Source organism: Pundamilia nyererei, unplaced genomic scaffold, assembly GCF_000239375.1.
Source record: "Pundamilia nyererei isolate P.nyererei 1_Seehausen unplaced genomic scaffold, PunNye1.0 scaffold00222, whole genome shotgun sequence".
NCBI lineage: Eukaryota > Metazoa > Chordata > Actinopteri > Cichliformes > Cichlidae > Pundamilia > Pundamilia nyererei.
The window spans coordinates 783,448-797,597 of record NW_005187623.1 but is presented as its reverse complement, the minus strand read 5'-3'; the positions used below and the strand labels follow the sequence as shown (position 1 = coordinate 797,597).

General features: G+C 38.7%; 1 protein-coding gene across 1 annotated transcript in view; it reads right to left on the bottom strand.

Annotated features, from left to right (window-relative positions):
* Positions 1–14,150, bottom strand: part of LOC102210295 (protein NLRC3-like) — a 28,440-nt gene that overhangs the window by 5,335 nt on the left and 8,955 nt on the right. The window contains exons 2-6 of the mRNA XM_005748446.2: positions 13,749–13,804; positions 13,155–13,439; positions 9,541–11,332; positions 5,390–5,563; positions 4,694–4,867 (exon numbers count right to left, since the gene is read on the bottom strand). Coding sequence (XP_005748503.2) covers positions 4,694–4,867; positions 5,390–5,563; positions 9,541–11,332; positions 13,155–13,439; positions 13,749–13,800 — 2,477 coding nt within the window. The 5' untranslated portion in view covers positions 13,801–13,804. The remainder of the gene's footprint in view (positions 1–4,693; positions 4,868–5,389; positions 5,564–9,540; positions 11,333–13,154; positions 13,440–13,748; positions 13,805–14,150) is intronic.

Here is a 14,150-nt window from a genome sequence, read left to right as displayed (position 1 = left end):
TATATAATTGTTTGATATTTTAGTGGAAATCCCAAAACAAAATTGAAAGTATTTTCAAATCAATATAAAACCCTTTTTTTTTTCTTATTAGTTATTACAACCCACTAAACACTGGACATAGGACAGACATGCAGATCCCATTGGGTTCATTCTGGACATTATACGACGTCCAAACTAGGTCCACAATTTGGACTTCCAATCGCAACCCAACGTGAAGGTCAATATGACATTCACCTTTTGAAATTTGGACTTGGCAATTTTTTATAGGTCATGTGAACATCTATAACAAGTGCAGGGAATATACACAATTAATAACATAACCCGGATTTTAAAAATGCATAAATAGTAAAAAATAAGTAATGTCTAAGATTATGAATAGCAAAGAGATAAATTCATTTATTCAATTTCTTTATTTCATTAAAAAGTCAAAATTCATGTAAAATGTGTAAAAACATATGTGCATTGTTTAATATAAGCCAAAAGCCAAGCAACATATTTAAGTTATCTAAGTGATTTATATGTCATCTTTAACCTAAGAAGCAAAAGACCGTGGCAGGTCTGAAAACGCCGGGGAGTCCGATTTTCTCACCGGCTCTAGTGGGCCTTGACCTCCCGATCAGCTATCGAGCCGGTGAATAACAGGTGTCTCCGAAAACATCAGAGCAGTTTTGCCAATATGTGATGTCTTGATAAATCGAACAGATATTTGAAGTTTACACAGCTACATTTTCATCTTTCGGCTGAGGACCAGGTTGAGTGCCCAACCCGGGTCAGGGACAAGTTCCTGCCCCAAGTGGAGGAGTTCAAGTATCTTGGGGTATTGTTTATGAGTGATGGGAGAAGGGAGCAGGAAATCGACAGACAGATTAGTGCTGCGGCCGCAGTGGTGCAAACGCTGTACCGGTCTGTTGTGGTGAAGAGAGAGCTGAGTGTAAAAGCGAAGTTCTCAATTTATCGGTCGATCTACATCCCTACCCTCACCTATGGTTATGAGCTGTGGGTAGCGACCGAAAGATCAATATCACGGATACAAGCGGCGGAAATGGGCTTCCTCCGAAGGTTAGCTGGCATCTCCCTTAGAGATAGGGTGAGAAGTTTGGCCAATCAGGAGAAAGAGCAGGACCAGGATCAGTAGGACCACTGCTCCTTCACATTGAAAGGAGCCAGTTGAGGTGGTTTGGGCATGTGACAAGGATGCCTCCTGGGCGCCTCCTGGGTGAGGTGTTCTGGGCATGGCCCACCGGAGGAGGCCCCGGGGCAGACTCAGGATACGCTGGAGAGATTATATCTCTTGACTGGCCTGGGAATGCCTGGGTGTTCCCCCGCACAAGCTGGAGGAGGTGGCTGGTGAGAGGGAGGTCTGGGCTTCTCTGCTTGGGCTGCTGCCCCCACAACCCGGCCCCGGATAAGCAGAAGAAAATGGATGGATGGATGGATGGATGGATGGATATTCTCATCTGAAAATATCTTAAAAGTTCATTTTGTGACCAAGAAAGAGTAATAATACAGGTAAGTAGCTGACACCATATTTGGAAACTGGAACTGGCAGAGCCGTGCTATGAATTCTGAAATAGGTTGGGCCACGAACCTGACCCATCTTTCAAATCCAGGGAAATGAAGGAGGTGTTTGTCAGCGCAAACGCATTTGTTGATGCATTTTTTTGCCCTTTTACTGAAAAGACTTTAGTTTGGAGATCTTATTGGATTGCTACATTCTCAAGTATTAGCATAGGCCTGCAAAGTAGGATGTATTTGTGCCAGCTTTATGTTTAGTTTTTGGGGCAGTAATTGTTTCTATTACCAGTGGTCTACACTGTATGTGGGGATTCATTGTACAGTTAGTGTATTGCTGTTTTTCGGTTAGCCCGAATATTAAAACATGCCATTTTATTATTTTGGCTAATTAAAGGACTGTTGCTAAGATCTACTTTACATTGTGTATGGTAATTTACTGCACTGTTAGTCACTACTGTTCATTTTTGTGGGTAATACTACTTTTACAAATCAGACAAGTAAATTAAAAGTAAGTTAAATTATATAATACGAAAGTACACTGAAAAAAGAACCCAGAGCCCACTTACTTAATAGCATTGCGTAAATAAGGCCTAAAATAAGTATAATATTGCTTAAAAATATCAAAATTGTTTTCAACAGGATACATATGAATACAAACCTTTAGTAGACGCTTGACTGTCTACTAAAAATAAAAATAAAAGCGTTCTAACATCTCACCTGTTTGTTTTTATTCAAGGGTACATGTATACTATTTTTCTTAATAGAGAGATTAAGCTTGTCTTTCTGTCATGTCGTGATTGTACTTAACTGTATAAAGCCTATTAGACATTATAAAACAAATCATATGTAATAGCGAATTTTGCCAAACTGCTTAAAATACCTTTTTAAACTCTTTTTTTCTTAAAGAAATCTACTAAAAATTGCTAGGTGGCAATTTTTTACATCATGTGTAATTTCCATTCCAAATATTAATCACAGTTAAATTGACGGGAGATGGCAGTAAAACTCTGGAGCTGAGATATTACCAGCTACACTGCCGTTCCAATTGTAGAATGATTGCGCTGCGTTCTGGGGAAGTCTGGACTTCCGTCTAATTTTACAAAGTACAGACTAGCAAGAACACGAGTACAGACTTGCATACTTGAGTACTTAGACACCGCCTGTGTTTCCGTCTGTGTTTTCCAGCTGACAAACTGGCCTGTAATGAGTGTGAATGTCAGTGTGCTGGGGGCCTGTATGTGAGTATAGCGCATTTAGTATATTTACATAGCGTATTTCTGATAAGGTATCAGTGAGTTAACCACTAAGACTTAATATCATTTTAAAGGGTATTCAAAGAGCATATTTCATTTACTGAATGAAACTGTAATATCATTTGAGTTAAAAAAAAATGTGTGTTTTTGTACATTGTCTGTCCTACCCTTATGTTCAGTAAATGTTCAGTTTCTGTGCTAAAGAATGGTCTGGGGTCAATTCTTTCTTTAATGTTTATGCAGGAGTTTACTGTTAGTATCCCTGATTCCTGTCTATACGACAACCATTTGTGGTATCTGTGCTATAACGAACCCAACACCGCAACTAGGAAGTCGAAACTGAGGCAAGCAGGGTTAGACTCAGTATAACGAGTGGATTGCTACATGTACAAGGACTTCTGACCTTAAACAAGAGCAATAAACTACAAAAAATCTGAGACCAAGTCTATCAAAATGTCCAGCATGGATATATGAAGAATGAAGAGGCACTGCATTGTATATAAAATGAAATATACTTGGGGAAGACTACTACATTTATTGTGGTAACCACACAGGTTTAAAGCTGTTTTGTGGGAGGAGCAAGAGCTGCTCTGGTGTTTTGGGGAAGTCAAACCCATGGTCGGAACTGCTTCAGTAATGCCTACCATGAGTCTTATTTTTAATTAATTGAAAATAATAATCCAAAAAACCCCCCCAAAAAAACAACCAAGCTCAAATGTGTCCTATTACAGGCAATCACATGGGTATATTTCACATTGACCAATACCTTTTTTTTTTTTAACTGAACAAACATGTCCTAAGGTCCGAGGTTGCTAACACAGGATGAAGAAACGTTCCTTCTACTTCTGTGGATGCCATGTCTTAGACAGTCTGAGGTTTTTATTACACTGTTTTCTCCCCTTTATGAAATATTTACACCAAAAGTGTTAGTGGGGGAAAAAGAAAGTGAAAAAAAAGTTTGAGAGAACTGTTAACAAATAGGTCACCTGTAATAAATGGGTTACAGTCTTATGAAACATTCCATCAGTTTTTCATTGCACATAATGCAGGGGAAAGGTTAGAATAACAATTAAGTAACTTTATTGTTTTTAGGTTTTTTCCTACTTTCTAAAGAAAATATACTTTCTGCATTAATATAACTTAGAACTGATATTTGGGCAGGATTTATATTCTCCTTCAAACCATGGGTGTTTTTTGAGATAATTCTCTCTCTCTCTGTCTGCTTTTTTGAGTCACTGAAGTTCACCCAGCTGTCCTATCTTCCTCCTTTGATGAAGTCAGGCTCAAAATTCTCGGGGGGGGGGGGGGGGTTTGTGACAAAAATAGTAAATCTAAGCAAATATTTAGGAATATGTTGCTAATAATTGTGTAATGAACAATCAATACTGCAAGAACCTTCAGAATACTGTCAGAAATTGGGATTTTATGTTTAGTGGACAGAAGTGCCTCTGAAATAAAGACTTCTGTTTTTAAGAAAGAATAAAAATCTCAATTTTAAGAAATGTAACATTATGTTGTGTAAATTAAAATTAAACAGTGAATAAATATCACCAATAACCTCCTATACTGATTATTTCTATGAAGACATTTCTATAATGTTTCCCAAAATTCTATATCATTAATGCCCATATGAACCTTAAACATGTCATTTGGAAGTTTTTGTCCTACCAGCATGAAAGGATATTGGTATGTCATAGACACAAAATGGCTATATATATGTACGTTTATCAGTTCATAAAGTAATTTTCTAAAAAGAAACGATAACAAAAACAAAACGTGACTATAAAAAATGTTATGACTGTTTTTCAGAATAGAATCATCCACTCAAAGGTAAATAAAAGGTCACTTAACAATTGCTAAGCTTAGCTGTTTGTGCAACAATATAGATTTTAAATGACAGTGTAAGAACATTTTTGAATCCTGACCTGAGAGTTTTAAGTCTACATTGTGGAGTCTCCACTGCGCCAGACAGAAGCTTCACGCCTGAATCGTGCACATTGTTGCTACTCAGGTCCAGCTCTCTCAGACTAGAGGACCGGGAGCTAAGAAACGACGACAGAGCTTCATAGCTTCTCTCTGAGAGGTTACAGGCGCTCAGTCTGAAAATTAATCAAGAACATAAATAATATGTTTCATATATTTAATCACTTTTTTTTTCAGTAATACTTCAGGAAACCTCATAAGATGCAACAACAAATGGATGGACTTTAATTGGTTAATTTTGAGAAACAAAATATCTCTTGATCTGACCTCAGACTAGTCAGCTTGCAGTTCAGATTCTGCAGTCCAGCAGAAAGACTGTCAGAGCTTCTCAATGAGAGGTTACAAAGACTCAGTCTGAAAATTAAAACATGAACAATGAAACAACACTCGTTAAACTGTAATCAGGGTTCAGTAAGGAGCTACTTACTACTACATTTAGCGCTATTTACTTGCAATGTGTTTTAAAGAATCCTTATCATCTGAGGTTAAACAGGTTAAAAATGTGACAGTTTCACTTAAAACTAATTTAAAAACAACAATTGATAAAGCTGACATTTATGGGCTAAATTTTTAACTGTTTAATTTTGTCAGCTGAAAAAAAAGACCAAAAGAAAAAAAATGAATATACTTGATCTGACCTCAGAGTTCTCAGTTTACAATGTGGACTCTCCACTGCTTCAGACAGAAGCTTCAATCCGGAATCCTCCATGCTATTGTTACTCAGGTCCAGCTCTCTCAGGCTTGAGGACTGGGAGGTGAGAACTGAGGACAGAGCTCTACAGCTTCTCTCTGAAAGTTCACAGATGCTCAGCCTACAAAAAAATAAGAAAAAATACAGAAAGATTATATTTATGGCATTTGTTCAACCTAGACAATAAAAACTAATATATTGGAGTCCACTAGAAGTTATGGATAACTAGAAATCTCTTAAGTCATAAAATGAAGGAAACTATTTAAATTTCCTTAAAATCCTAATTACACTTCTGTATTTGCATATAAATAAGTTACAGGCTGTTCAGTGCGCAGGGTCTTTTAGGAGATCCATCTGTGGTGATCTGAATTAGGCTCTCCTGCTCAGACACTGATGACGAAGTAGGCACGGAGGTGAATGGGTGATGTATCCAATCATTTAACCCGCCCGTCTATGAGAAGTATCAGCATAACTGCGCCGTCAGCTCCTGAAGGTGCATGTTACAGTCATGCTTTACACTGTTTGATAATGTGTGCTTCTGTGTTGTTTTTGACCATGCAGTTCTTCCAAAGGTTTAACTTCTTTATCATGGCCACAACTTTATCATAAACAATGAATATGGTTGTAGAAACGCCTTGTAATCCGAGAGTGAGTTCGTTCAGACGGGAAAATATATCACACAGATGAGCCAGGCACGTAAGGTACTCTACATCATGCAAATGTTCAGACAGCTCAAAGCGATGGTTACTGAAGAAAACTTTACGTTCTTCCCTCAGCTCAAAGAAACAGGGCAGCACTTTCCCTCTTGAGAGCAAGAAAACCTCTGTGTGGAGTAATACAGTCTCAGGCTCGCTGCCCATCTCACTGCACAATGCAGCAAATAAGTGGGAGTTCAAAAAGTTAATAATTTTTACAGTGGTGTCCAAGACATGTTTCAGATGGACAGGTATTCCCTTTGCAGCAAGAGCCTCTCTGGATGCTGCAGTGTACCCAAGAAGCATCTGGCGCAACTGCCTGTACACACAAACCACACCTCTTTGTCTCCCAGTCATGGCCCGTGCACCATCAGTGCAGATGCCAACACATCTGTCCCACACGAGTCCATGTGTGATCATAAATGTGTCCAGCTTTTGAAAAATATCTACTGCAGTTGTCCTTTCTTCGAGTGGTTTACAGAACAACATGTTCTCCTTGACGGTTCCTTCATGAATGTTGTGCAAATATACAAGGAGCCACATCCGTGGACTCATTCAGTTGTATTGCGTAAAATTCACTGTGGCGTATGTGCTGAAGTAGCTGCTGTAAAACATTTTCTGATGTTGCATTGATGAGACAGCATTGTTTGATGATGGAATGGACTGTATTGTCTTTTTTGCCTTTTCCCCCAACATTCTCACTACCATATCTAAAGCAGCAGGGAGAATGCGGTCCTCCACAATAGTGTGGGGTTTGTTGTTTTTAGCCACTCTAAAACTGACCATATAAGATGCTTGTCGTCTGTTTTTATTCATAGGATCTGGCACTCAAATGCAGCTTTTACTTGTTGAAAGTGATTTTAGCTGTCGCTCAAAATATTCTCATGGTTTATTTTTCAAATGGGGATGATTTGTCTCTAAATCTCTGTGCAATACTGAAGGTTTCATTGAGTTGTAAAACAATACTTGCACAATTATCACATTATGGCTGGGAAAATCCCCAGTATTTATACATGTGAACATCAGTGAAATATAATTGTCATCATATTTGCGCTTCTTTGTGTTATAGTCAGAGGTGACATGCTTTCTCCCACTTTGAGGCTCCACATCAGACCCTTCATTACTTTCCACATGACTGTCTCCTTCTATGCTAGATACTTGGCTAGTAACCACAGATACATCTGTGCTGGCATCCCAATCTGACAAACACATTCTTGAACAATCACCTGCGCGGTCACTGGCAAATGCATCTTCAGATATGAGCTAAATTGGTGGTAGTGGCCGCTGTTTCGGTGGCAGAGCATTTTTTTTCTGGTTAACCATTTGTCCATTTCTTCAACAGTGCAACTTCAACAGTCAGGCGTCAGTCAATTGGGGAAGTCGCACCCATGTATTTTGTCAGGGCAATTGTTTTGCTAAACACCAGAGGGTGGTATATACACATGTATGTAATAGCCACATTAAACTGTATTAGTGCAAATTTAGGCTTTTTGAATTGGTAATTACCCCATCCCACATATCACCTACAGCCTCTCCCATACCCCCGAGGGTAGGCGTACCCTAGTTTGGAAACCAGCGCAATAAAGAATAATAATATAGAAAAAAGTTAACTCCCATATTGAACTGAGCAGTGCACTAATGCAGAGAAATTACTTTAGAACACCAGAGATTAAATGAATGATAACTGAAGAGTAGGGCTGGGCCATATTATATCATTCACGGTAATACTGTATAATGTTAGGCAACGATAGGAAAATGAAATATCGCAATACAATATGAGTAAAACGCGCATGCGCAGTGCCTTTGTTTTCATACGCACATGGCCGATTGTTGAGTGAAACAGATGAACCAGAATTGGTTTGTAAAAATGGGGCAACTTCAGTGATGTGGAACTGGTTTGGTGTTTGTCCGTCAGATACACGACAAAGCACATTTTTTTGCAGAACATGTAGTTATTGTCATATTTGTCGGACTAAGATGCTCTTAAATCTGGGAGTAATCTGGGTCCTAAACTCCGTATCATTCAGGTCAAACGAACACTGCAGCATCACTGAGAGTTAAAAACTGTCTAAATTCTTTCATCTTTAATAAAACAATCAGCATTGCTGCTTTACCAGGTGTAACTATGAAGTTTAACTTCCAGGCATCCATGAAAACAAAATTTATACATTTAACGGAGTTAGAAGTTAGCAGGAAGCTAGCGGAAGTTAGCTCGCTAGTTTCGCTAGTTACCTAAGCATGATATTGCATGTTCTGACTGAGAGATTTCTGAAAAAATTCAAACGTACAGCTCTGCTATCACTTCCAACATAAATGAAGACAGGAAACTAAACAGCAGTGACGTTTGTAGGGTTACTGAAGTTGGGCTAGCTGGTATATAATGATGTGCTACCTGATCGCTAGCGACACAGCTATGTTAGCATAACATAAATAGTGAAGCTGGAGGACGAACACTAAGGTTCCTGATAGTTAGAGACAAATGCAATCGCATGGCAGGATGCTGTAAACGGACCGAACTTCAGTCAGGAGAACAACTGAGATAATCCATCCACAATACAAGGTTAGTCATTAATATACTGCAACAACATGGGAATAGAGCAGCTGCCAGAGAATTCAACATTAATGAATCAATGGTACAGAAGTGGAGGAAGCAAGAAGAATGAGATTAATAAAGTTTGATTTATCTGACTGCTTTGTTTCGCTTAATGTGCCTTATAATCCCGTGCACCTTATGGTCCGAAAAATACGTACTGCACACTGCAGTTTAATGTTGCAAAGCACCTCTTTTTAACTTCAGTGGATATTATACATGGTTATGCTCAGGATATGTCAGCCCATTTCTACTGGGAATGCCTTTTGGTTAAACTTTCAGCAAGGAATTTGCATTTGCACTGTTACATTTTTATAAAGCTTTAATGTACATAAAAACCAGCTTCTTGTTTAAGTGAAAATAAATGGAAGGTTGTCTTTTTGCACTAGTAATGTTGTGGAGTTGTATTTTGTCTCGCATCAATTATATCGTCAGTTATATCGTTATCGCAAATTTTCAAATATATATCGTGATAAATATTTTTGGCCATATCGCCCTGCTCTACTGAAGAGTAAACAGTAACAGAACACCGGACTGGTAGATGAGTTTTTGGTACAAAGAAAACAGTTCTGGAAGGTACTTTGACAAGTGATAAACCCACAGATGTCTCAGAAATGCTGATAATTTCTGCTGCTCTGACAATTCAAAAGGATCATATGCTTGCAGATGATCATTCATTTCAATTTTTTAAGGTTTTTTAATGAATCAGCACCCATCACGATGTTTATATTTCTTAAATTGCTCACTTGATTGTTTTTATGTTAAGTAGAATCAATATTTCAAAAATAAAAGGATGAGTACACTTTTACTTACAGAGCTTTGTTGGAGGCTTTGATCACCGGTAGGAGTTTTAGAAGAGCCTCCTCTGAAGCAGAGTATTTCTTCAGGTCAAACACATCCAGATCTTTTTCTGATGACAGTAAAATGAAGACCAGAGCTGACCACTGAGCAGGAGAAAGTTTCTCCGTGGAGAGACTTCCTGATGTCAGGCACTGTTGGATCTCCTCCACTAGAGAACAATCATTCAGTTCATTCAGACAGTGGAACAGATTGATGCTTTTCTCTGCAGACAGATTCTCACTGAGCTTCTTCTTGATGTACTGGACTGTTTCCTGACTGCTCTGTGAGTTTCTTCCTGTCTGTGTGAGCATTCCTCGTAGGAGAATCAGACTGTTCTGTAATGAAAGACCCAGAAGGAAGCGGAGGAACAAGTCCAGGTGTCCATTTGGACTCTGTAAAGCCTTGTCCACAGCACTCTGGTGGAAGTGCTTAAGTGTAGATTGTCCCGTTTCAGACTTCTGGGAGGTTGTTTGTTCTTCCAGCACATTAATTCCAGAGTTGATGAAGGTCAGATGGACATGAAGAGCAGCCAGAAACTCCTGAACACTCAGATGGATGAAGCAGAACACCTTGTCCTGGTACAGTCCTCTCTCCTCTTTAAAGATCTGTGTGAACACTCCTGAGTACACTGAGGCTGCTATGATATCAATGCCACACTCTGTCAGGTCTGATTCATAGAAGATCAGGTTTCCTTTCTGCAGCTGATCAAAAGCCAGTTTTCCCAGAGAATCAATCATCTTCCTGCTCTCTGGACTCCAGTGTGGATCTGTCTCAGCTCCTTCATCATACTTGACCTTCTTCACTTTGGCTTGAACCACCAGGAAGTGGATGTACATCTCAGTCAGGGTCTTGGGCAGCTGTCCTCCCCTTCTGGTTTTCAGCACATCCTCCAGAACTGTAGCAGTGATCCAGCAGAAGACTGGGATGTGGCACATGATGTGGAGGCTTCGTGATGTCTTGATGTGGGAGATGATCCTGCTGGCCTGCTCCTCATCTCTGAATCTCTTCCTGAAGTACTCCTCCTTCTGTGGGTCAGTGAATCCTCTGACCTCTGTTACCATGGAAACACAGTCAGGAGGGATTTGATTAGCTGCTGCAGGTCGTGTGGTTATCCAGAGGCGAGCAGAGGGAAGCAGTTTCCCCCTGATGAGATTTATCAGCAGCACATCCACTGAGGTGGACTTTCTAGGGTCAGTTAGGATTGTAGTTTTGTGGAAGTCCAGAGGAAGTCGACACTCATCCAGACCATCAAAGATGAACACAACCTGGAAGTCTTCAATGCTGCTGATTCCTCCTTCTTTGGTTTCAGTAAAGAAGTGATGAACAAGTTCCACCAAGCTGAACTTTTCCTCTTTCAGCACATTCAGCTCTCTGAAAGTGAATGGAAATATGAACTGGATGTCCTGGTTGGCTTTGTCTTCAGCCCAGTCCAGGGTGAACTTCTGTGTTAAGACTGTTTTCCCAATGCCAGCCACTCCATTTGTCAGCACTGTTCTGATTGGTTCATCTTTTCCAGGTGAATCTTTAAACATGTCTTCTTGTCCGACTCTGGTTTCTGGTCTATCTGATTTCCTGGATGCGGTTTCAATCTGTCGGACCTCATGTTCATCACTGATCTCTGCAGTCCCTCCCTCTGTGATGTAGAGCTTTGTGTAGATTTTATTCAGAAGGGTTGGGTTTCCTGCTTTAGCGATCCCCTCAAACACACACTGGAATTTCTTCTTCAACTTAGATTTAAGCCGAGGCTGACAACTTTGAAGAGCCTCTAAATAAATCATTAAAAATAGCAAGAAAAAAAACAGTCTGTTTATTTCTTTGTCTTCTTTTTTTGTTTTGCATTTTTACATATTTTTTCTTCAAATGTGCTTAGATCTCAAATTACAATACTGAAGAAATCTTATTAATTATAAGTGCACCATCCTGCTATTAAAGTGAAGAGAAATTGTTTCAGTTGCATTAGTACTAAACCAAAAAGCTTGGATGCTGGACATTGTTTACATTCTAATGTTTATTCATATTTCTTGTAGTTTTTTTTCGCTTCAGGGTATCTGCCTGGAGGAGAGACAGCAGGTAGTATTTTGCCTGTTAACAGCATGATGAGGAAGTGGGAGAGAACCAAACAGCTGCTGACGTTGTTTATATTCAACAGTGAATGATTTAGTCTATCTTCTTGGACATAAGCAGATGGATATTAGCCATCACATAACAATCATATATTTACCAGCTTTCCCATTAACAAGTTTTAGGTCATTTTATTATATTATCAAATCTGTGTCTTTCAGTGATTGTACACAGGACAAGAGCATGGTGACGACTGATCACTTATACCAACATTTACCATCTTTGTGTTTGGTTTTAAACAGGCTTCTGTGATGAAGGACGGGCAAAGATATCACTTTGCAAATGTGAAGAGGTGCCTTTTTTTTCAAATCTTTTCCTCTTTCTTTTTGATCAAGTGTGTACTTCCACTGACATTTTAACGAATGGTCTCAAAGAGTTACTTAAATTACTTTTCCTCTTGTTTGGATTGTTGTATTATTTGTGCTTCTTCAATCTTGATGTCATGAAAAATACATCTGGCTTCATTCACTGAGTGATGCTCAGCTTGAGATACAACAAATCATCACCAAACCAAAGACGCTCCTGTTCTGTTATAATTTAAATAAATGGAACTTCTGCGCAGTCACACTAAAGGTTTTTAAACCTACATATGTAAAATAAAAAATTGGCTTTGTGGCTTGTGTAACCAATGGGAACATTTACAAACTAAACAGGTTTTCAACTCTGGACTTCTCGAAATTTTGTCACAAAAAATCCCACTGAACTTTCATGCTGTCTTTCAACTGCTACCTACACTGTTTAAAATAAACATCTGAGGGGAATTCAATATTTCACATTAAATTCCTGCCATAAACTCAAAAAGAGATTATGCACACTGTGACTCATAGAAGACTGGAATATTTTTCCTTCATGGGTTTCTGAAGCACTCAAGAAGTCACACAAGTGACACTACTTTTTTTTTTTAAAAGCAATTCGTTTTTCACGGTTTTAACAACTAAATAAGATTACTGTTCACATAAATAGAGGTAAGAAAAATCTATGTTAAAAAAATCATTCTGAGCAGTCTATTTTAAGTTAAACGCTTATGTGATATAATTTCTCTCAAGTTAATACTTTAGTTTACTACTCTGTAAGTACAACACACTTAAAACCCTTGGTTAGTACAACATACTTCTTATTCCACCTCATTACTTTTCAGGGAGTTGTTTTCAGCATGTCTCTAAGAGATTTTCTTTATTCTCCAGTAGTTTGTAGTTTGTACATGTGATGATTGTGGTCAGAGTGGTCTTGCAGGCATGGATTTAAGAGGTAATTGCAGGGTTTATTCTGCTACCAATACATCTTCTAATGATCTTCACTCCGTCATGGCCGTTTGGGAAAGGGTTTTTTTTTTCCATGTGAGCAGCCCTTTAATAAATCCAAATGTATGTTGTGGAATGAAGTTCCCGCTTTCTGCTTTTCATTATATTAAATTCTGAGGTTTTAAACTTCACATCTCAACAAACTACAGAGAAAAGTGGACTCACCTTGTTGAGCAGATGGATCAGAGTATAAACGCAGCTGAGAGAAAAGGGAGAGATCTATAGTCTGAAGATGTCTGACCATGATCCTGCTGGCTTTGTCCCCTTTCTTCCTCACTGTATCAATGAAGCAACGTGCCTTATCTGCTCTGACTGGGTTCCCTTCCAGTATTGATTCTTTCTCCAATTCATTTAAGACACCGTCACTTACAAGGGCCTCAAGGAGCTGTTTAAGGATTTCTGTTGACACCCTCCAAACAAAAGCTGACCGCACCCTGGCAAGCTCCTCTTCTACAAGAAGAAGGAAGAGACATAAACATGTATCCCCCTCAAACATTGATGACAAGGAGATCATTTTGAGTGAAGTTGCTTGCTTTTCCAAGCCCCTTAGACTGACAGTTGTTATGAAAATGTGCCAAAGAAAGATTAAGACATGTTGCAACAGATTTGAATTCGTGACCATTTTTAAAGACAGTATATAGATAACTATGTGCAAGTGCTCTGACAAATTTTTTCCAATAAGTGTTACAAAACGGCAAAGGATTGTACCTTCTCTCTTTACATCCATACAGCTCATCAGACAAACCATTGATCTCCTACCTGCTGTGGAAGCTGCTTTAGTTGGTGATTCTTCTACAGGTTCTTTCATCATCTTTCTATGAAAACATGAGAAGATGATTTTAACAGAAGAAACTGTGAACATAGTCATGTGTCACATTATTTTATTGATATTAAGGTTTTAGTGTCTCAGCCACATACATCCAAAACTGACCTGTTTGAAATAAAACATCAATGACATGTGAATGTGGTGGTAATGATAATAAGGTAATAATGGTTGATTTTTTTCTACTTTTTCAGGTATTAGTTCAGTGTAATAATAAAAAATCTGACCTTATAAACCACAAATGCATCCTTACCCTCATCCTTAACTTATACTGTCAGTCTTCAGTTTTATACCCAAACTGGGTATGGGAGTGTGATCCCCCTACAGTAATATATATA